General features: G+C 48.3%; 1 protein-coding gene across 1 annotated transcript in view; it reads right to left on the minus strand.

Annotated features, from left to right (window-relative positions):
* Positions 1-24003, minus strand: part of STPG4 (sperm-tail PG-rich repeat containing 4) — an 87775-nt gene that overhangs the window by 53220 nt on the left and 10552 nt on the right. The window contains exons 4-5 of the mRNA XM_088450683.1: positions 22403-22467; positions 18020-18074 (exon numbers count right to left, since the gene is read on the minus strand). Coding sequence (XP_088306809.1) covers positions 18020-18074; positions 22403-22467 — 120 coding nt within the window. The remainder of the gene's footprint in view (positions 1-18019; positions 18075-22402; positions 22468-24003) is intronic.

Consider the following 24003-nt stretch of genomic DNA (forward strand, 5'->3'; position numbering starts at 1 on the left):
ATCACTTTTCACTCTGTCTCCTAACACTGCTTAGTAAATAGACCCCTCACTCTCATGCAGGATTGTACGCATCTTGCAGTGCGCACACGTCCCCTATCCAAACACTTGGTTTGACCGTACCGTACAACATCGGGTTCAGAGACAACACACTTCTAAGATGCTCCCTATCCATTCTCTTCGTTTAGCAAATGCACGTTCCGTCTCCTGCCAATTACTTCCTCCCACTCCCCCCCTCCAAGTTTTTGCCGGTGCTGCTCCTTACCTCTGAAACTCTCTCCCTCTCCCCATCAGACTCTCCACCTCTCTACAATCCTTAAGACCCATTACTTCATCAAAGCATTCTAGCTCTCAGCCTAACCCGCTGCTACATGCCCCTTTCTTCCTGTCTACCCCATCTGTGTCAGGCCTGTTTGTCTGCCACATCCCTTTAGAATGTAAGCTCTTACGAGCAGGGCCCTCTTTCCACTTGTACTTCTCTTTATTTATGCTTTCATCTACTCCTTACTCCTCCCTAGGGCCCCTAACACTTGGTTGCTGACGCCCTCTTGCTTATTTGAGTGTTTTAATACTGTAGCTAATGCAGCAATGTGTATAAACCATGTCCTTGTCCTGCATTGTATTCAGTGGCAGACTGGGCTAGGGGGCAGGGTGCCATTTGCCCCCCGGGCTGGCACAATTTAAGTCCAGGGGGGCCGCCAGCTGACTGCAGCCATTTGCTGCATACACATGATGGGCCTGCACTGTAACCTCATCAACGAAGGGGAGGATTGGAAAGGAGCGCCAAACTCGCAGCTCCGCCTCCCCTCCTGGACATTCCGGCTCAGTGCTGCATACTCTTGTTAGCAGCAGCCTGCCCGGGGCTTCCGAGGCCCCGCCCCCAAACTGCAGGTCCCGCCCCCTCCCACGATTCCCCCCTGCTGGGCAACTGCTGCCGGGCAACTGCTACTACTGGCAGTTGGCAATATAGCAGGAGAAAAAGCAGCCATGCCCGGGAAGCTCCCAGCAGAGCTCAATGAGGCGGAGCTTCTCAGGCTCAGCCTCCGGGCAGTGTTGTGGTAAGTTTGGACTGGAAGACCAGCAGTGACCGGCATCAGGTAAGGACGTTTTTTTTTTTTTAAATAGTGCTGCTAATGGGGGATGTTTGTAAATGCTGCTGGTGTAAGGGAAGAGGGGGGAGTGTGTAACTGGTGTTGGTAAGGGGGGATTGTGTAACTGGTGCTGGGGTATTTTCAGCGCCGCGAAGTGGTGCTGCGTGCTGGGGAGGGGGGCGCTCTGGGCCCCCTCAGCCCTGCTCAAAGCCAGGGGGGGTGCGATCAGTGTGATTGCTCCCCCCCCACAGGCATAGGAGACTGCTGTGGCTGCTGCTCAGCAACCACGAGCAGTCTCCACTGCAGCTTAGCACATGCTGTGAGGGAGGGAGAGCTGCACCGTAACCGGGCCCCCACCGGGCCATTCTGGAAGCCCGGGCCCAAGTAATTTGTACCCGCTCCCCCCCCCCTCTCGGCAGCCCTGGTTGGGGAGGGGGAGTGTGTAACTGGTGCTGGGGAGGGGAGGGGGGGATTGTGTAACTGGTGCTGGGGTGTTGGGGAGAGGGAGTGTGTAACTGGTGCTGGGGTGTGGGGGAGGGGGGAGTGTGTAACTGCTGCTGGGGTGTTGGGGAGGGGGGAGTGTGTAACTTGTGCTGGGGTGTTGGGGAGGGGGGAGTGTGTAACTGGTGCTGGGGTGTTGGGGAGGGGGGAGTGTGTAACTGGTGCTAGGGTGTTGGGGAGGGGGGAGTGTGTAACTGGTGCTGGGGTGTTGGGGAGGGGGGAGTGTGTAACTGGTGCTGGGGAGGGGGAGTGTGTAACTGGTGCTGGGGTGTTGGTGAGGGGGGAGTGTGTAACTAGTGCTGGGGTGCTGGGGAGGGGGAGTGTGTAACTGGTGCTGGGGTGTTGGGGGGTGTAACTGGTGCTGGGGTGTTGGGGGGGTGTAACTGGTGCTGGGGTGTTGGGGGGAGTGTGTAACTGGTGCTGGGGTGTTGGGGAGGGGGGAGTGTGTAACTGGTGCTGGGGTGTTGGGGAGGGGGGAGTGTTTATCTGGTGCTGGGGTGTTGGGGAGGGGGGAGTGTGTAACTGGTGCTGGGGTGTTGGGGAGGGGGGAGTGTGTAACTGGTGCTGGGGTGTTGGGGAGGGTGTAACTGGTGCTGGGGTGTAGATAAGGGGGGAGGGTGTAACTGATGCTTTTTTTGAGTTCGGGGAGGGAGGGGGAGGTTAGGTTTAGGAACTAGGGGTGAGGTAAGATTTAGACATCGGGGAGGGAGAGTTAGAGTTAGGGTGGGGAGAGGGGGAAGGTTGAGTCACTGCTCATGGGCTGGTGCTTTGTGCTTACCCCCCAGGCAAAAAATTCACCAGCCAGCCCCTGATTGTATTGTACTGTAAGTCAGTGGCTTCTTGTTCACTTATATATGTACTTTGTAAGTCGCATATAAATAAACAATAATAATAATAATCAATAATAGAGCCCCGGAATTGCCTGGAACAAACTATGTAATATTTCTGCATGTACCACCGGGGTAAATTGCATATTGCCCAATATACTTATTTCCCCATTTTATTATGTTTTAGTCTCCCTTATTTTCAAATGTAGGGAATTTTACAATGGCTTTCATGACCCCCTTAGGTGTGTGCTTATATATGTCTTAATGAGTTATTCTGCCATTATATTGTTCCTTTGAAATCCAAAGGAATTCTGGGAATGTCTGTAAAGAATACAAGGGCCAGTTACTGTACAGTATACAATGAAACAAGTTCTCTTGGCAGTGGTCCAGCCATGCTTCCCCTCCAGCTCGTAACAGTTTTAACTAAGTAATACCCAACAATGTATCCACTAAGTAGGGACTTAGCTAAATAATAGGTTATTATGTCACTCTCCTTACAGCACTTCTCTCAGTATCATTTTATCTAGTGTGGACTGTTGCATTTTAGCATAACCACTGTTCGAGTAGCATTATACACAAGAGGATGTCTGCAGCTGAACTGATTTCTACCCTAACCCTTTCCCTAACCCACCTCTCCAACAACCTAACACTAACCCTAGTGCCTAACACTAACCCTCCCCCTAAGTCTAACCCAAAGTCTCCCCCTAAGTGTGACCGCTCCCCCCACGGGCAGAGGAGACTGCTGCTGAGTAGTCTGACTGCAGCCCAGCACACAGGAGGGGGCACAGGGCCCCTCTAGCACGCCTAGGCCCAGCTAATTAGTACTCGCTCCCTCCTCCCCTCCCTCAGCGCCCCTGACCATCGGCAACTCTGACTGTCGGGATGCTGACTACATCCCTATTCAGAGATGGACGCTAGTGCTGCTCCCACAATTCTGTACGCAGCGGCTGTGACAAAATATGCATATGGCACAGCCGCTGGGTTACCTATCGAGACGCTCACTGGCGGCTTCGCAAATTCAAGTGACTATTTACAAAGAAGCAGCATCGGTCGCAGATTAGTCAATAATCGGCCTACTAAGTAACCCTATCGTCGCGCAGAATAGGCACCTGAACTGAGACGCTGGAGCCATTTCACTGCGTACCAGAGACACCCCCGAAAATCCCCACGACACACCTGTGTTGCCATCTCCCCATCACCTCCCCTAAGCGCTGCGGCAAATACTCACTGCAACAGCCGATGGTAATGAAAGTTGATGTATGCGCAGTGCAGCTCAGACATCACCACGTAAACATAGGGCCTGATTCAGAGCCGCTCGTAAGCGGCCACTCGTTCGTTCCTACCGATGTTTGCACAACTGCGCATGCGTACGGATTTTAATACACATGCGCGAACCAGTCAGTGCATCCAAAAATCGTGTGCTCGCTAAATAGCGAATGCCTGCTATTTTGAGTGACAGAATGAGGCGTTTGAGGGTGGTAACAGGGGAAGGTGCTTGAAAACGGGGAGTGGAGATCCAAACGCAGGCGTGCTTAAAGGTCAAAACGGGCATTTTAAGGGTGTGCACAATTAACAAAGCAGCGTCATTGACCACGTCACTTGGATGTTTTATAGTCAGAACTGCTTGCATGATTGTGGTAGGAAAAACCAACCACAAGAATAGCGAGCAGTTCAGACGCCTTTCGATGTACTCAATTAATCTAATAAATAGCGGACATGACGTATGATGCGAGCGGCCAGGGGGCGTTTTTTTTCAAAATTACGTTCGCATGTTTTGTTCGCTCGTTCAGACATAGAGGTGTGAACAGACCGCAAAGAGCGAACGGTTCATTTAAATAGCCAGCCCCTTTTTCTTAATGAGCGAGTGCAAATAGCGTCCGGCTCTGAATCAGGCCAATAGTCATTGTGTCCATCTCTGAATCAGGTGCTTAGTCAGGTGTTATGGCTGCCGGGACCAATCCAGAAATAAAGACAGGTTATATTTCTTACTTTTTATACTAATTAACAAAGAATTATCTGACAAATCATTCCCACCTAGTTTATGTGGCCCGGGCCGAAGTACACTTTATCAATGAGAATCTCAGAAAAAAAAGGCTTTTTTATTTTTACATTTCTAATCCTTTTCCTTTTTGTGTTTAAACTTTCTCAGTGTCCTACACAATGCAACTTTATCAGGGTTGGGTATGAAATATCAACGGCTTAAAAACCGGTTCAAATCCCGACCCCTGGAAGCCTGACAGCATGAAATCCGGACGCCGGCTGGTAAATATAGATAACTCTTACCCTCCCCCCCCTAACCATCCCTTGGGGGTGCCTAACTCTAAGACTCTGGTAGTCATGTCTATCCCTAAATCCCCCCTGTGGTGCCTAACCCTAACCCCCCCACCCGTGACCTAAACCTAACCCTCCCGGGGGGGGTGCCTAACCCTAACCTCCCCCCCGTTGTGCCTAACCCTAACCCCCCCCTTCCACTAGCCTAATTCTAACCCTCCCGGGGGGTGCCAAGCCCTAAGTCCCCCCGGGGGTGCTTAAACCTAACCCACCCCCCACCACGGCTAAATGCTTCCTCCGCCCAGCTTACCTACGTTCGGAATGCCGGACGTCGGGATTTCAGCGTGGGGCTAATGATAGGCGTCGGTATTTAGATGCCTATCTTTAGTCCCATGCCGGGCTTTCAGTGTCGGGATTCCTAAGGAATCCTAAGGACTACATCCCCTGTAGCATCCAGTGATGAGGGGGCATGACAGTCGGGGGGGTCAGGGTGTAAGAGATAGTAATCATAAATCATAGGTTATCAGGCATCCATTTATCAACGAAGCATGTCATCGTTTCTGGATTTAGCAAACAGTGGTAATCTAAGATTACTGCTGAGTGTCCCAGCATCGTTCTCGCCATCATTAGATGGTGAGAGCTATGCAGACCCCATTGACGACAATGGGGACCCGGCGCTGCCCTTGGGAAGGACAGTCACGCATGCGCATTACACAGGAGCCCTGTTCAGCCCAGCCGAGGACCTCGCAGAGGAGGAGGACTTCAATGGACCTCGCCGGAGGGGTAAGTATTGGTAAATGCCATGGATTTTTTGTTTGTATCACAGTGATACTAAATGAAAAATTCCACTGGTATTTGCCTCCGTTGATAAATGGGGGTCTCATTTAGCTAAATGTCAGGTCTGAGGAGATGACAAGGGGCCTCATTTAGCTAGATGTCGGGTCTGATGAGACGGTGTGAGTATGAAGAGTACAGTCTTCCTCTTCCAAAATAATAAGATCACAAAACCCCTGCAGTTCATTCCCAGCGCGTTACCTAAGGGAATACAGAAACTTTTGTTTCTATAAAAGGTGGAATGAATTGGAAGACAAACAATACTGCGGAAAAGATCTGTGTTTCTACTTGAATAAAGGACATAGGGCCTGTGTCAGGGTGGCACTCTATTGTACAGCTGCTGCGACTACGTATGCGGCAGCTGTGCCATAACATACTAATGCCGTGGGAGGAGTCCTGTGTGAATAGAAGCCTACTGCCGGCTTCTATGATTCGCTGCTGTGTTAGAAGATGCAGCATCGAATCACTCTGTGTGACCATCGGTCATCTGAGTAACCTGAGGGTGGCCGGTGTTTTCATGCAGCTGAAGCCAGTCAAGCGGCGAACAAGGAAATGGCCACTGGCTTTAGCACGCCCAGAAGATGGGGCCGACATACCCCGGTTTTCTGGGACGCTGCCTGACTGTGGAGTCTGGGCACTGTGAGCGAGAAAGCAGAAGGAGATCTGCACGTGCGTAATACAGATCCTGCACATGCGGAAATCTTCTAACATTAGAGATGTACGCAGACCATCGGGCCATGGCTACATGAGGCTACTAAGGTGCAGGAGATTGTGCGCCAGAAATATGAGAAGCTAACACTGATGATCAGGGTTGTAACTAGGCATGTGCGACTGAGCTCTGTGGGCTGCAGTCGCTGACCCGCGGCCCATGCTTCTGGCTAGCAGAGTGCCTTGAATGGCACCCTGCAGCCAGTATCTCTGTGGCAGTGCCGCCGGTAGCATCCTTTGGACGCCACAGGCAGGCACCCTGCCATGTGTACAGCTGCTCGGGGCACTGCTGCACTTCCGGGTGCTGGTGGCTCCGCCTCTTATGTGCAATGTCATGACATCATGCATAAAGGGGGCGGGAGCGGCACAGGGCACTGTTAAGCCCTGTTATGACCCTGCTTATGGGATGTGGTCATAATACCGACAGTCGGGATGCTGGAGCTTAGAATGCCAGCGCAGAAAACCCGACACCTGTCAGAATCCCGGAACCGGCATCCAGATAGTAAGTACTGAGGTTAGAAGGAGGGTTAGGATTAGGGGTTAGGGTTAGGCACTAAGGGGCAAGGATTAGGGTTTGGTACTAATGGGTGAGAATTAGGTTTAAGGTGCGGAGGGGGGGAGGTTAGGTTTAGCCACTAGGGGGGAGGGAGGGTTAGAGTTAGGAGTAAGGAGAGGGGTAGGGTTAGCATACTGACCGACAGGTGTCGGTATCCTAACCCTGTTCAGATGCCGGCGTTGGGATTCTGACCACCGGGATCCCGAGGGGCGACATCCCGTACCCAACCCCTGTTTATGATATATTGGAGGTAATGAAACAGGTTCCGACTTTAAGGCATGTTTTCAGTGAGTTCATCACTAAATTTAAAACGGCAATTAGTAAGAATGCAAAACCAGCCTTATAACTAATTGCTGCTTTCAATTTAGCGGCAAACTCGCTGACAACACACTGGTTTCCTAAACTCTGAACCTATTATGGTGCCAATGTATCAAACCTTCTAAAAAGGAAAATGGGGAAGTTGCCCCTAGCAACCCACCAACTACTAGCCATACATTTTCTAGAATGTATTAGATAAAGGAAAGCTACAAGCTAATTGGTTGCTGTGGACAACTTCTCCACTTGACCTTTTTAGATGGTTTGATACATCGAACCCCCTATGGACGCTTTTACAGTTTGAGAAAATTAGGGGGAGGCCATTTAAATGTCCATAAGCGTGGACCTCCTGTGCACTTCATGCGTCTGACGGGGTGCTTAGGTTTGGTTAGGTTAGCAAGACGGCTGCATTTGTGGTGGAGCAGCAGGTGGTAGAGGCTGAGGGGGCAAATGTTCAGAGTGAAGGAGATCTCAGCATAGTACACAGTAAGTGCAGAAACTACATCTCATTTTGTGTAGTGAAGACTCAACAGCTTTTAATAAGATACCAGCCCTGTACTGAAAAGCACTAGGGCTCTCCCTGAGTCATCAGGGCTGTAAGGCAAGGGTAATTATAATAGAATGAACCCTTACCCTCCCACAAATCCCTGTATAATGAGCCCATCCATTATGCTAAAAGAGTAAGCTAGGTACATACACACTGTCCCATTTTTTTTATAAAACTGACAAACGGTGAATATTTTTCGGCAAGATCGAAAGCTCCAATATATGTGCTACATATTAGACATTACCGATTTTCAGCCACACCACACTGATTTTGCATATGTCCACCCACAAGGAGGATGACGTAGTTCCGGGAAATGTAGAAAATATGGGCAGAATATCGAGAATTCACACACACTGCTCAGTATCGGGAGATTGAGGCCGAGATGTTCCATCTTGGCCGACCGATCAGATAATCAAAGGAATGCGATTGTGGATGTTTTTTAACCGTTTTTCATCAAAATGCCGAAACGATCATGTCTATCCAATGCGATAAGTCAGGCCAATCACCCGATTATTGGCAAATTGGCCCAATAATGGTATACGGTGTACCTACTGTAGCTTTAGCAGGACTACTTTACACCAAACAACTAATTGCTGTGATTGGTTAGTCTTTGGCCCCCTGTATCATTTAGAAAATCTGAAAGAAGTTTTCTATCTAACTCTTGCTCCGTTCTATAACCCAAGGGGAGAGGGGAACGAGGGAGATCTAAGCACTGGTGTGTATCCTGTATATGATAATGTTAGACCGGGAAATCCATCTGCGGACAAAATATCATTAGGGTCGTAGAGAGCCGGCCCGTGGCCACACTACCCCCAAGGTAACAGAAAAATAAACCTTTTTTGCTGCGCTCTGGAATGGTGGGGGGCGCTGTGAGCCACTCAGCCCGGCACAAATACAGGGGGTACAATCAGTGTGATCATTCCCCCCATCACAGGCAGAGGAGACTGCTGCACTGCTACATCTGAGAGGCATGTCAGAAACTTGACTTAGATACAAATGTAAATGAGCCCCAAAGCTGTTAGTAAGATCTATTTGTTGATTAAATCACTCTGATACTCTTCAGAAAATGTATGTAGCCATAGGGATCATTGTGCCTTATAACCAATGCAGGGAAATGATACTAATGATCCCATTTGAATGTATGTACTGTATCTCTGATTTTTTTAAATATAATGGGGGTAAGGCAGTGGTTCCCAAACTGTATGCCGTGGCACCCTGGGGTGCCTTGGGACACTTGCAGGGGCGCCTCAGTTTGGTGGTCCAGCACCAATTGAAATTAATTAAGGTCAATGTAATGTAAAAATGTGATCAAACAGAAGTGCAAACCTGTCCACCACCACATAACTGACCCTAAGGATGACATATAAGCACAATTTACTTCACTTTACAATTTTACTACATTTTATTCTGAATTTCTCAATAACAGACTTAAACATAGGGGTGCCGTGAAAACAATACTGATAAACTAGGGCGCCGTGATTCAAAAAAGTTTGGGAGCCACTGGGGTAAGGTATAATCAGGGAGATTGCTAGACTCTTCAGGGAGACAGGGAGATTGCTTCTATTTCAGGGAGCCTGAATGTAACACAAATGTATGTTGTGTAACCCGGGCATTAGAATGCACATTAGAGGGCCCCACACATCATTGTAAAGCACAAATGGTAACTATATCTAGTAGAGATCCCCTTTAATTATATAAAATTATGCAAAAAATACCACAATTGACTAGTTGGCGGTTTCCAAAACAGGCGAGTGAGTTAAACTGCTGGTAATAGGAATATTAAGATCTAATTCTCTGTAAACTTACAAACAACAGGTTGTAGAAAAGAGGAACCATGGATACGCTCCGTGTCTGTTCCAGGAGGACGTAACCAAAGCCGTGTAAGGCAAACAAATCTAACATTTCAATGCATTATTCACTTAATCTCTCAGTGTAGAGCACATGAATGGACAGGACGGTGCACATACAAGTGTGTTTGGCCAGAGATTGTACATAGATTGTACTATTGCATGTGCAGAATGGATGTGTGGCGTACCAATGGCATGGTGAGAAAGGAAACTGCTCTGATTAAAAAGTTAAAAGGAATAATACGCTTTAAACTAATTATGGAAAGACTTGTTGTCACATTAATATCTAACCATTTGTCTTGGTTCAAAAAATACACTCGAACAAGAGTACAGATTGCTGTCAATCAATCAATATACAAAAAATAAATAAAAAAGGTAACGTCTCTCTCTCTCTCTACCCCCCTGTCTCTTTCTCTCTCTCCCTCTATAACTTTCTCTCCCTCCTCCTCTCTCTCCCTCCCCGTCTCTCTCCCTCTCCCTCCTCCTTTCTCTCTCTCCCTCTCCCTCCTCCTTTCTCTCTCTCCCTCCCTCTATAACTCTCTCTCCCTCCTCCTTTCTCTCTCTCTCCCTCCCCCTGTCTCTCTCCCTCTCCCTCCTCCTTCTCTCTCTCCCTCCCCATCTCTCTCCCTCTCCCTCCTCCTTTCTCTCTCTCCCTCCCCCTGTCTCTCTCCCTCTCCCTCCTCCTTTCTCTCACTCCCTCCCTCTATAACTCTCGCCCTCCTCCTTTCTCTCTCTCCCTCCCCCTGTCTCTCTCCCTCCTACTTTCTCTCTCTCCTTCCTCTCTCTCCCTCCCTCTATAACTCTCTCTCCCTCCTCCTTTCTCTCTCTCCCTCCCCCTGTCTTGTCTCTCTCCCTCTTACTTTCTCTCTCTCCCTCCCCCTGTCTCTCTCCCTCTCCCTCCTCCTCTTTTTTTCACCCACTCCCTCTCCCCTCTCTCTCTCTCTCCCTCCTTCTCTCTCTCGCCCGATCTCTATAATGCTCTCTCTCCTTCTCTCCCTTCTCTCTCTCTCTCCCTCCCTCATAAATGCAGTGACAATAAAAGGTCTGCACACTCTGATTGTATATATAGATTGGAATGAAGATATTTCATGTCATGTCTCTTACCACCGTTAATGTGACCATGCAACCAAGAAAACGCTTGTGAAAAACAAATAAACAATGTTTAGGAAGAAGAAGTGAAAATAAAAACCCTACATAACTAAGCCCGCTCCTACACTAGTAGTTTGCGGAAGCAGTTTTTGCTTTTATTATAGCAACAAGTCCAACCATTCAGGTGCGTACACGCGGTACGATATCTGTGAACGATATGAACGATAACGATATCTATGATCGTCCGTACATGCAGGCAAACTTGCACAATATCGTCAACTTTGCCTGTTCAGAGATGTGGCAGGATGACTTCACTGAAAGTTATCTATCAAGTCATTGGTGGTACAGATTGTACCGTGTGTATGCAGCTTTAAGCTGCATACACATGTAAAGATTTTCTGTCCAACCATCCAACTAGTTGATTGGTTGGAATGAAAATCTGGTAAGGTATAAAAACAAATGACAATCAGAAATTTGCTCCCAAACGCCGGAAAATGGACAAAAACTGTTGTTTGAACAAATTATTTATATCAAACATTTAACAAAATTGTCTGACGGCCAATTTCATCTGTTTTCTAGCATTTAGGAGCAAATTGCTGATCATCAGTTACTCCCATACGTTACCAGATTTTCAACTAGTTGGATGGTTGGACAGAAAATCTTTACGTGTGCACCCAGCTTTAGACTGATCAGGCTGCAGCCTAGGGTGTAAGGGTTTTGTGGGGCATACAATATTGGCGCAAATGTCGTGACCTGAAAGCAGGCAAGTGTGACTTTACCTCAAATATCTTCTGTTCTGGAAAGCTCCTGAAACTTTTACATATATATATATATACAGAGAAATCCTATAGTGTAGTATGGCAACTACACATTTTAAGGAAAGAGGCAGCACTCCTGGATCCAGTGAAGCAAATCTAGTGTATTAGAACATCATAGACAAAACAAAAGTCATGTCGACGTTTCAAGGTCTCCAAACCTTTTCATTAGGACTATAACATTAACGTATAAGTCTTGATGAAAAGGTCTGGACACCTTGAACATTGACATGACTTTTGTTTTGTCTATGATGTTCTAATACACTAGATTTGCTTCACTGGATCTAGGAGTGCTGCCTCTTTCCTTAAAATGTGTAGTTGCTATACTACACTATAGGATTTCTCTGTATATCATTCACCTTTTAGGAGGGCACCCTGATTTGCCCTCCTGAGTGCCAAGCTATAGTTGTGCATAACATTATAAACTCATTAGTATTTAATTTTTATTGCAGTTATTTACTGTAACAATTAGGTTAGGTATACATACAGAGGGAACTATGGCCCTCATTCAGAGCCGGACGCTCTGAGCAGAGCGCTCGCTCTGAATGAGGGCCATCCTCCATAAAAATGGAGCGTCCTCCTGGACGCTCGTATAGCTGTGGGTCACCACCCACAGCACATACGAGCGTGCAGGATGATGGTCGCGATGGTCTTGACCATCGCGACCATCGCCAGTGCGACCAGAAGCCTGTGGTCGGGGTTTTCGACCACAAGCCCTGGAGTGATTTTGGCTCTATCAGAGCCAAAATCACTCCCACTGACATCACTAGTGATGTCAGTGGGCCGGCTTCTGATGGTAGGCGTTCCCTTGGGAACGCCCCCGTCTGGGAGGCACGCCCCCGGCACGCCCACCAAAGGGGGCGTGCTGTCAATCAACATCGACAGCACGCCCCCTTTGATCAGACACAACGAGCGAAGGAAAGTCCTTCGCTCGTCACGTCTGGTGCATGCGCAGTGCACACCATCGACCCACTTGCGAGCGGACAGCCGCTTGCGAGTGGGTCTGAATGAGGCCCTTTATCTCCTGCATTGCTGTGGGTCTGTATAAAGATTTTCCAGACTGCTTGGACCATATGAAATTATTTTAAGTGAAGTTTATGTCCACCCGGCTAATTCTTTCTGCTGAGCCGCTGAATGGCCCCACACACATTGTAAGTTCCCACATCTCGGGCCAGGTTTAGCTAACAACATTAGAGTAGACCTGTGCCTGGAGGAGGAGAGATGAGGAAACAGCTCCTGCACGGTGGGCCTGGTTCGGAGGTGCACTCAATGCAAAAGCAATGCGATTATATGCATTACAGCTGCGCATGAAAACCCCTAAGTCACTTGTGTTACACAGAGTATACGCTCAGCGATTCTATTGCGATTGGGAGACACGGTATCAGATATGGAACAGCAAAGTCAGGGGTGTTCTTGGGTGTTGGTCTGAAGTTAACGCAAAAAAAAATACACCTCGTGGGGATGTGATGGGCGTGCCGTGGGCGTGTCCTCAGACACACAGAGACCATGTCCAGATGGAGTAACTACACCTACCATAGGGCTAGTATAAGTGTCAATGGTGCGCTGATAATGACGTGTAAAGAAGCAGCGACAGTGTTACAGAGTGTAGAGACGGAGAAAGTGGGCGGTTCAGTGCTTGCGCACTCAGGCGCAGGATACTACACCATGGAAAGGCTGACACTATTATTGCACCTGCGGCTTCAGCAACAGACGGAAGAGCGGGCGCAGCATCTCCCACCTCTGCACCAATGTGTCTGCTCAATATCTCTTTAGGTACATGAGACAAGTGTCAGTGTCATGTTGTCAGGCCGGGGGGATATTCAAGCGTCTTCATATGCTCAACTGTGCACGTGTGCTTACCGTGTGCTCTACATATGTTCAGCTGTACACGTGTGCTTACAGTGTGCTCTTCATATGTTCAGCTGTACACATGTGCTTACCGTGTGCTCTTCATATGCTCCGCAGTGTACATGTGCTTACAGTGTGCTCTTCATATGTTCAGCTGTACACGTGTGCTTACCGTGTGCTCTTCATATGTTCAGCTGTACACGTGTGCTTTCAGTGTGCTCTTCATATGTTCAGCTGTACACATGTGCTTACCGTGTGCTCTTCATATGCTCAGCAGTGCACTTGTGCTTACAGTGTGCTCTTCATATGCTCAGCAGTGCACTTGTGCTTAGTGTGCTCTTCATATGTTCAGCTGTACACATGTGCTTACCGTGTGCTCTTCATATGCTCAGCAGTGCACTTGTGCTTACAGTGTGCTCTTCATATGCTCAGCTGTGCACGTGTGCTTACCGTGTGCTCTTCATATGTTCAGCTGTGCACGTGTGCTTACAGTGTGCTCTTCATATGTTCAGCTGTACACATGTGCTTACCGTGTGCTCTTCATATGTTCAGCTGTACACATGTTCTTACCGTGTGCTCTTCATATGCTCAGCAGTGCACTTGTGCTTACAGTGTGCTCTTCATATGCTCAGCTGTGCATGTGTGCTTACCATGTGCTCTTCATATGTTCAGCTGTACATGTGTGCTTACAGTGTGCTCTTCATATGTTCAGCTGTACACATGTGCTTACCGTGTGCTCTTCATATGCTCAGAAGTGCACTTGTGCTTACAGTGTGCTCTTCATATGCTCAGCTGTGCACGTGTGCTTACCGTGTGCTCTTCATATGCTCAGCAGTGCACGTGTGCTTACAGTGTGCTCTTCATATGCTCAGCTGTGCACGTGTGCTTACCGTGTGCTCTTCATATGCTCAGCAGTGTACTTGTGCTTACAGTGTGCTCTTCATATGTTCAGCTGTACACATGTGCTTACAGTGTGCTCTTCATATGTTCAGCTGTGCACATGTGCTTACAGTGTGCTCTTCATATGCTCAGCTGTGCACGTGTGCTTACAGTGTGCTCTTCATATGCTGAGCAGTGCATGTGTGCTTACCATGTGCTCTTCATATGCTCAGCAGTGCACTTGTGCTTACAGTGTGCTCTTCATATGTTCAGCTGTACACTTGTGCTTACCGTGTGCTCTTCATATGCTCAGCAGTGCACGAGTGCTTACTGTGTGCTCTTCATATGTTCAGCTGTGCACGTTTGCTTACAGTGTTCTCTTCATATGTTCAGCTGTGCACGTGTGCTTACAGTGTGCTCTTCATATGCTCAGCAGTGCACGTGTCCTTTTCATATGCTCAGCAGACTTCATTCAATTGAATAGACACCTGTACTGCATATATGATGCAATTCTGATCCACTGAGTAGGGCTCTAGTCTATACACAAACCTGTACATCCTGCCAACACCTGCATCCTCTTGTCTTCAGTTGGGGTGTGATCAGGGCCGGCGCTTCCATTAGGCAAGCTTAGGCAGCTACCTAGGTGCGCCGACCTCTGGAGGGTGCTTCTGAGTCCGCCCGGTTACTATGGGGCCCGCTGGCCCAGCAATCGCACCCCCTGCACCCTCCATTTGCCGGGTGACCGCTGAGATTGTGTTACCAGCGGGCGCACTGCTCCTTCTCTCCTCCCTGGCGCCAGCGGCAGCCGGAGGACGAAGCTCACTCCTGAGCTCCGGCTTTCAGGTCCCGCAGTGCACTATGGGAGTGACGTCATGAAGATAAGACTCTAGATTATCCAGGGACACCGATTCTGGGATGTTACGAATGCGGAGATTGTTTCTTCTTTCACGGTTCTCCAGGTCCTCATTTTTAGTGCGGAGATCAGCTAGGTCCTGAACTACGTGGTCGATGTTCCTATGGATCTCATTTTGGGATTTTTGGAAGGCGTCTTGACGGGATTCTAAATGAGAGGTTCTGGTAGATAGTGAGGAGAGATCTGATTTGATGATTTAAACTGCTTTAACCAGCTTGGATTCTAGAGAATCTTTAAGGTTTGTGATAAGGGATCGTAGAGCCATAATGTCCTCTTTGGTGGTTAGGGCTGAGGAAGGAGAATCCTCTCTGTCCATCTGGGAGGGACTAGGGGAAGGAGGGTTGGCAGTTGCAGAGGACTTGTCACCCTTGGAGAAATGTTGGGTGATATCACCACCCACATATGAATATATTTTTTTAACCCAAAACTTATCCGCCACTCCACCTGTGCAAAGTCGTTTTCCACTGAAGGGCTAAATAAGTACAGGGGAGGGGGGGCGCATGCAGAAGTTTTGCCTAGGGTGTGTTTTGTATGAGTCTAATGCACCTCTGAATCAATACACTAGGTCGCTGATGCAGAGATGAAAGTTTTGTAGACCCCTTATGTGCGTCCCACCAGCCCCCCTTATGTGACCAGCCAGCCCCCTTCTGTGTGTCCAGCAAGGCCCCCTTATATGTCCAACCAGGTCCCCTTATCTGTGTGTCCAGCCAACCCCCCCATCTGTGTATGTCCAGTAAGGCCCCCTTGTGTGTCCAGCCAGCCCCCTTGTGTGTCCAGCCAGCCCCCTTATGTGTCAAGCCAGGCCCCTTATGTGTCCAGCCAGCCCCCTTGTGTGTCCAACCAGCTCCCTTCTGTGTCCAGCCAGCCCCCTTTCTGTGTCCAGTCAACCCCCTTGTGTGTCCAGCCAGCTCTCTTGTGTGTCCAGCCAGCCCCCTTGTGTGTCCAGCCAGCCCCCTTGTGTGTCCAGCCAGCCCCCTTATGTGTCCAGCCAACCCCCTTGTGTGTCCAGCCAGCCCCCTTATGTGTCCAGCCAACCCCCTTATGTGTCCAGCCAGCCCCCTTATGTGTCCAGCCAACCCCCTTATGTGTCCAGTCAGATCCCTTATGTGTCCCCCTCCAGTCCCCTCCCCTCCCTCATACAGCACAGTGCAGCACATCTTTCTTACCAGCTTCGCGATGCGTGCCGCCCACTGCTGTCTGTCTCCTCTCCGTCCTTGACATTGACGCGCATGTGAATGCACAGTCGTTGCTGGGTGGACCTGGCCTGTTAGAACCGCGGCGGGTCCTAGTGCCCATCGGCTCAATCTTATATACTGGAGCCAGCAGCAGCAGTGCTGCTGCGCTCCATAAAAAAAGCAATAAACTACAGGTTAGAGCGGCCCGGCCCCCCCGTTCTGCTAAGTGTCTGGGCCCGGGACTCCAGTCCCGACAGCCCCCCCCCTAATGGCGGCCCTGGGCGTGTCACGGCGGTGTAAACGGACTTGCGGTCTATGGGTTTGATTCAGAGATGTACGCAAGTCGATGTTTATGCAGTTTTAGTGGATATCAGTAATCTGTGCATGCGTAAAATTAAATTTTTCGTTGTCGTTCACAATGAGGATTTATTCGTAAAGTGATTGACGGCAGGGACCTTTTGTTGGCGGTAGAAGTGTCGTAACCGTATTTGGGTCTTTGTACGCAGTCGCTTGGATTTGCAAAGCCACCCGTTGGGCATCTAAATACAAATCCCGGGGGCTGCGACATTTGCATATTGCCACACAGCATTAGCGTACAGCCATGAATAAGGCCCTATGCTGGGATGTGCGTACGCAGAGATCCATCTGTTTTCAAGTATATATATATATATATATATATATATATATACATATATAGGGCTGGTGCACGTGCGCGCTGCTGACAATGATGATGGCTATGACGTCATAGGGGGATATTCATCAAACCTTGGGAAGAGTGGGAAAGAGGACAAAAGTAGAAGTTGACCATAGCAACCAATCAGCTTCGTGCTATTATTTTATGAACTGTACTTTCCTGTAACTGAATGGATAGGTCAGGTGCGGTTGCATAGAAGTGTAGATCTCTGCATAATCACGAATATCGGCATCTAGCTCCTTGCACACATTACAAGAGTCATTTATCATAAAAAGCACACGAGGGAAAAAGAAAATTGTCAGGTAAGTGCTTAACAATGTTAAATAACCCATCCCTGTGGACTCCCCGTGTTGGTGTCACAGCTGCTGACATTCTGGATATAGTAGCATCATGGGCAAGGCAGAATTGGGCAGGTGTTGCCGCGAGTTGGAGAAGATCCCAGTTGATGTAAAACTGTAAATTGGGCGGAGCTGTGAGATTGGCTGGCTACAGGCAGAGACGCTTTTATACGCAAATGTCGTGCTGGGTCCACATTGTCATGTCACTGCAGCGGGGTGCTGCTATATAGGGGGTCTATTTACTAAGCTTTGTTATATGAGATAAAGTGAACGGAGGTAAGGTACCAGCCAATCAGCTCCTAACTGCCATGTCACAGGCTGTGTTTGAAAAATGACAGTTAGGAGCTGATTGGCAGGTACTTACCTCCCAGGGGCATATTTATAATGGCTGCAGGGTGTGCGGGGCACATGGGCCCCTGGGTCTAGGGGGGGCCTGCACCGCACACCCTGCACCCATAAAACTTACCTCTCCAGAGTCCAGCGCGGCTCCGGTGTCTGCTCCTGTACAGAAAAAAAACGGCTGGAAAATGTCCGCCGCTGCCATTTTCCCGATGATCTGCGTATGCGCTATAGACTCTGGGCACACTCTAGTGCGCTGGCCGTACACCGCTCAGTGCACAGCCAGCCGCCGGACGGAGAGGAGGGAGCCCGTGACGAAGACTGCACATGGGCCCCCACCTCTATAGAAACACCCCTGTTACCTCCGTTTCCTTTATCTCCTATCAAAGCTTAGTACATAGACCCCATGGTCTGCCTGTTAGTTACAGTACTTACAGGAATAAAGTAGGTTGTTGGGAACCTCTGCACTGCGGAACGGAACATTACATGCCTGCAGGAGAAAACACAACACCTCCTAGTTAATACACACACAGGTGCATAATAGTGCAGAACAATAGACATCAGCTACTGTAGATAGATAATCAGGAGTCACATTCATGGTCACTGGTCCTTTAATTTGTTTCCACTGAATAAACCCTCCCACATGTGTCTCTCTCTATCAATAGTATATTCTACACCTGTTTGAGAGTCTTGGCTAGAAAGGTGTCACTGTTATGGCGACAAATGAATTACGTTTAACCGTTGAGTTGTGTTGGGACAAGGTACACAAAGTACTGTTTGCATTTGTATTACAGCTGCTTCTAAAGCTGCCTGCTAAGGGACAGAGAGGGAGATATTTTTATTGCTTTTGGATGTGACAAAGCTGTGCTGTATTCGCTAAGCTGGACGTGTGATTCTAGCTACCATTTAATATAATGTACCAGATATAAGATAGAGGGGGATATGTATCAAGCTTTGGCGAGAGATATAATACCAACCAACCAGCTCCTGTCATTTTTCAAACACACCAGTAAAGTTACAGCTAGGAGCCGATTGGATGGTACTTTATCTCTCTCCAAGACTAGTTACATCTCCCCCAGAATCTGACTGGTTGCTGTGGCAACACCTCAACTTGCCCTCTTTAGAATGTTTCCTAAATCTTCCCCCCATGGTTCTGGATATGAATTGGTAATTTCTCCGCTGCACGTACCACAGTAGCAGGGCAGTTTCTAGGGTTTGAGGCTCCCAGTGCGAGCAGTCAAAATGCGCCCCCCCCCTCGAAGCAGTAATATTGTGGAGTGGGCGTGGCCTCATCGTGAGGGGGTGTGGTATCACAGTAAGGGAGTGTGATCTCGAAAGACCACAGAATGTCAGCCACTGTGACTACCGAGCTCAGGGGTGGCAAACCTGTCAGAGGCAAAGTGCTGAAAAATATATGTAGCTAAACAAAAGTCAGACAGCATGCGCGCACCTATGGCGCGCGCTCAAAAAATGGGGTGTGGCCTAGCTGTCACAAGCCCACGCCGAATTTCTGTGTGCATGCCTTTGGTGTGACATTTGCAGAAGTATGAACTGCATCACACTCGTTTTCAGTGCGTTGGGAGCGAATCCAGCACATTGAAAATACAAGCCAGATCCACATATAATACACTGCAACAAACCACTTCCACATAATATATTGGAAAAGCCAGAGGCACATAAACTATGTTTTAAAACCACATCCACCTCAAATACATTATTAAATCCAGAACCACATAAAACACATTGAAAAAACAAGATTCACATAATACACACTTCATTCCAGCCCCCTCCCTTGCCATTCCATCCCGACAGGTCTTAGGCTTCCCCCCCACTGGCTCTCAGGCAAAAGTGCCCATTATGCAGTGCCCCCTGTAGTTGTCCCCATATGCAGTGTCCCCTGTATATATGCCCCTTATGCAGTGCCCACAGTGGTAGTGCAACTTATGCAGAGCCCACAGTAGTGGTGCCCTTTATGCAGTGCACCCAGTAGTAGTGCCCCCAGGAGTGGTGCCCCCTATGCCATGCCACCATTAGTAGTGCCCCCTGTAGTCATGCCCCCATCAGTAATTCCCCCAATAGTAATGGTCCCTGCTGTATTGCCCCAGTAGTAGTGTCCCCAGTTGTATTGCCCGAAATATTAATGCCCCCTGTATTAGTGCCCCCAATAGTAATGCTCCCTTTGTAGTAGTGCCCAAAGTAGTAAAGCCCCAAGTAGTAGTGCCCCCAGTAGTAGTGCCCCTGGGCCCTGAGTAATGCCCCCAGTAGTGGCACCTCCTAAGCAATGCCCCCAGTAGAAGTGCCCCCCGAGTAATGTCCCCAGTAGTAGTGCCCTGGTGCCCCCAGTAGTGGTGTCTCCCCCAGCAGAAGTGCCCCCAGAGTATTGTCCAGGCTGCCTGCACATAAAAAACCCCCACTAATACTTACCTTCAGCCCCGCTCCAGCGTCCGCTCCCCTCGGCTGCTCCTTTGCACTATGGGAAAGACGTCATGACGTCCTCCCATAGTGCACACTGGGGGAGCCGGGAGCCGGAAGCCGGAGGCTCCGCCTCTCCGGCTGCTCTGCTCTGCCGGGCGCCCGCTGTTAACTGAATCTCAGCGGGCGCCCGGCAGTTAACAGGCTGTTTCTGCTGGGCGATTGCACGGGTCGCCTGCCCCTAGAAACGGCCCTGCACAGTAGGTTACCATCTTAAAAATCTGCAGCATATCTGCACCAAACTTGCTTCGTGATGTGACAGGGATACAGGTGTGAGCTGTCTGAATGACTTCCGTTTCTTCATTTTCATGATGGAGTTGTCGCCAGAATTTTAAGTGTGAAAACTGCATCACGCTGAAATTAAAAAAAAAAAAAAATGTTGTCCTCCGTATCGGAAGACAGTAACACCCACCCAGGGGCGTCTTAAGAGAGGAGGGGGCCCGTGTGCACTCCCCGTGCGGGGCCCCTTCCTCTCTTCCCGGTGGCCAGCAGCTGAGTGACGCGGCTGGCCAGCCACCGGACCATTAGTAGACTCTGGGCACTAGAGTATGCCCGGAGTCTACTGCGCATGCGCAGAACACCGGAAAAATGGCCGCAGCTACCATTTTCCGGTATTCTGAGCAGCGCTGACACCCACCGCGGGACCACGGACAGGTAAGTTTAAAATAATATGGGTGCAGGGTGTGCGGTTCGGGACTCAGGGCCGCATTTACATTGGGGCGGATGGAGCTAGAGCTCCAGGCCTCCACCTAAAAGTAGGCCCATCACCATAGCTGAATGATGGTGACTAGCTGCCTAACTGACCACACAGTCGGCCATAAATCATAAGTATTAAAATTGGTTTTCTCACAAAATTATGTAATTTATTTTCGATTTTTTTGTGTATTTAGTGAGACAGAGGGGCTGATAGTGCATGGGGTGTACACGCACACTTGGCTGTGGCCACACCCACAAAGCACTGCTCACAGCTCCTCCCCTTCTCAAGCTGGCCATATGCGAGACCAACTTATATCCAACTACTTGGTTGGTTGAAATGAAAATCTGGTAAACTATGGAAGCAAATGACAATCAACAGTTTGCTTCCAAAACCCGGAAAATGGACAAAAACTGTTGTTTAAACAAATTAAATTAAATAGCTGATTATCGTTTGCTCCCAAACCTTACCAGATTTTCATTCCAACCAGCCATCTAGTTGGATGATTGGATGAAAGTTGGTCTAGTGTTTGGTCAGCTTCAATATAGGGCTAGGCCCTTGAAGAGATTCAGCCCCAGGACCATGTGGTCCTTAATCTGGCCCTGCTTAGACGAAACCCTGCCATTCATGAGACACTCACCCTCCACACCAAGGACTCTGATAAACCATGAACAATGGGGGTCTGGTACACTATTTTGGTACTAGAGTAACCAGCTAAACACATTGGAACACATGAAAAAATACTGGACCAGACAAATGACATTTTAATCAAATAGTTACTGTTGGTATCTCTCACAATTTAACAGTGTAAAGCTGGGTACACATGGTATGATCTGCACCACCAACGATGTCTCTGAACGATTTCCCTTGAACTTTTCTGTAGTGCAGGACAAACGATATTGGGTGTACACACTGATAGATATCTGTGATTGACATTGGGTGTACACACTGATAGATATCTATGATTGATATTGGGTGTACACACTGATAGATATCTATGATGGATAATGGGTGTACACACTGATAGATATCTATGAGAGATATTGGGTGTACACACTGATAGATATCTATGATAGATATTGGGTGTACACACTGATAGATATCTATGATGGATATTGGGTGTACACACTGATAGATATCTATGATGGATATTGGGTGTACACACTGATAGATATCTATGATGGATATTGGGTGTACACACTGATAGATATCTATGATGGATATTGGGTGTACACACTGATAGATATCTATGATAGATATCTTTCAGTGAAGTCATCCTGCCACATCTATCTCTGAACATGCAAATTGTGATGAAATCGTCCAAGTTGGCCTGCATGTACGGACCACCATAGATATCGTTATCATCCAATGGGAACGGGCATCGTTGCATAAAAATGAACGATATTAACGATTTATCGTTGAACGATATCGTTATCGTTCATAGAAATCGTACCGTGTGTATGCACCTTTATGGGTCTGTGTACTAAGCCTTGGAGAGAGAGAGAAAGTACCAACCAATCAGTTCCTATCAAACACAGCCTGTAAAGTGACAATTGGGAGCTGATTGGTTGGTACTTTATCTCTCGCCAAGGCTTAGTATATCTACCCCTATAACTTATATATAGGTTTGCACATTGAAATTTCAAACTTACTTGCATGGGTGATCATCTACAGGTGGTGTCATGAGATTATACCGACCAGGATCTGTGTTCATGTCCTGCAAATGTTACAGTTATGCGTTAGAATTCCAGATAACACACAAAATGGCAAGAAGTGCGGTGCTTACAGCTTAAGGAGCATTGCTACACACCAGACTTCCAGTATGATGGATAGTTTATATAGCAGAGCCATGAACTTGTGGCTAGTGCTTAAAGCATAACTTCATTCTAATAGCTGGTCCATCATGCAGCTCTCCAGTATGGGGGTAACTAGAGTGCGCCCAGAGTCTATAGAGTATGCGCAGGTCACCGTGAAAATGGCCGCGGTGACCATTTTCCAGTCGTTTTTACAGCGCCAGACCACCACGGGACTCCGGAGAGGTAAGTAATACTATGGTGCAGGGTGTGCAGTGCACCCATTATAAATACGCCCCTTCCATTTGCGTGTCATATCAAAATCTTATCGTGCTGACATCAGGAGGAAAAACGACTAAATGTCGTCTACAAGACAATCTTATAAGACCTCGGTTAAAAAATACTACTGCCGTGAATTCTAAATTGCCTCCGTGCCAAGCTGGGGCTGGTCGCTAGTATAATAATATAATGAGATGCCCTGCATCATTTAATCATAATTCATCATATGAGACCATTAAAATATAACATAATATAAATCATTATCAATATACCAGCGTTCTTCTGTCAGACACAGGTGTTTTGTTATTTGGACATCACCTTGTTAAATGAATACCCATTAGCTCTAGGTAACAGAAAGATAACGAGCAGCCAATAATGAATCTCAGGCAGAAAGACAACACGCTAGGAAACAGGATTACTGGTGCTCGATACTGTGTGTCTGATGTTTGCAGCTTTGCCCGAAGGAAAAGGTGACATTAAATACGCCTGTCTTTTATTTAGTAACTGTATGGAGAAATAGGACACATAGATTCAGCTGAAAGTAAAGGTGAAAGGGTTGACTGGCTAATATAACGCCAGTTGACAACCTGGCTCCCAGCAATATCAACTCACCCATGGCAACAGAAATGTATCATTCATGAAAGGTGCAGACAGTGATAGCATGTAAACGGATACTGGAACGCTGGTCACTGGTTATACTGTGCAAACGTATTTACTCCTAGTATGATGATCATGGGTGTGGAATATAAAATAAGAAACAAATAACTGTTCAGTGGGCTTTGGTGCTACCGCTGGGAATTCCAGCGGTCAGAATCCAGACACCGGCATCCCGACCAGGTTAGATTGACGATGCCCCCAGGTAAGTAAGCCTAACCTAACCCCTACCCCTAACCAGTGGCGCTAGAAGGGAGGTGCGGGCCGCACCCCTGGTGTCAACTGCCGAGGGGTGACACCAAGGTGCAGACTCCCTCTCAGTGACAGGAGGCGGGTGCTGCACTGTAGTTTTAAGTGCAGCACTCAGCTCCTGACACTGTGAGGGAGCCGGCACTGCACACAGGACAGGGCAGGCCACACCTCCTGCACCCCCCGCTCAGACTCCTGGTAAAAAGCACTGGACAGGGCCATGAGGCCACGCCTCCTTCCTGTGAGACCATGCCCCTTTTCAGATGGCATCCCTCCCT

The sequence above is a fragment of the Taudactylus pleione genome, unplaced genomic scaffold (genome assembly GCF_031769625.1).
Source record: "Taudactylus pleione unplaced genomic scaffold, aTauple2 ptg000522l, whole genome shotgun sequence".
In the NCBI taxonomy this organism is placed as follows: domain Eukaryota; kingdom Metazoa; phylum Chordata; class Amphibia; order Anura; family Myobatrachidae; genus Taudactylus; species Taudactylus pleione.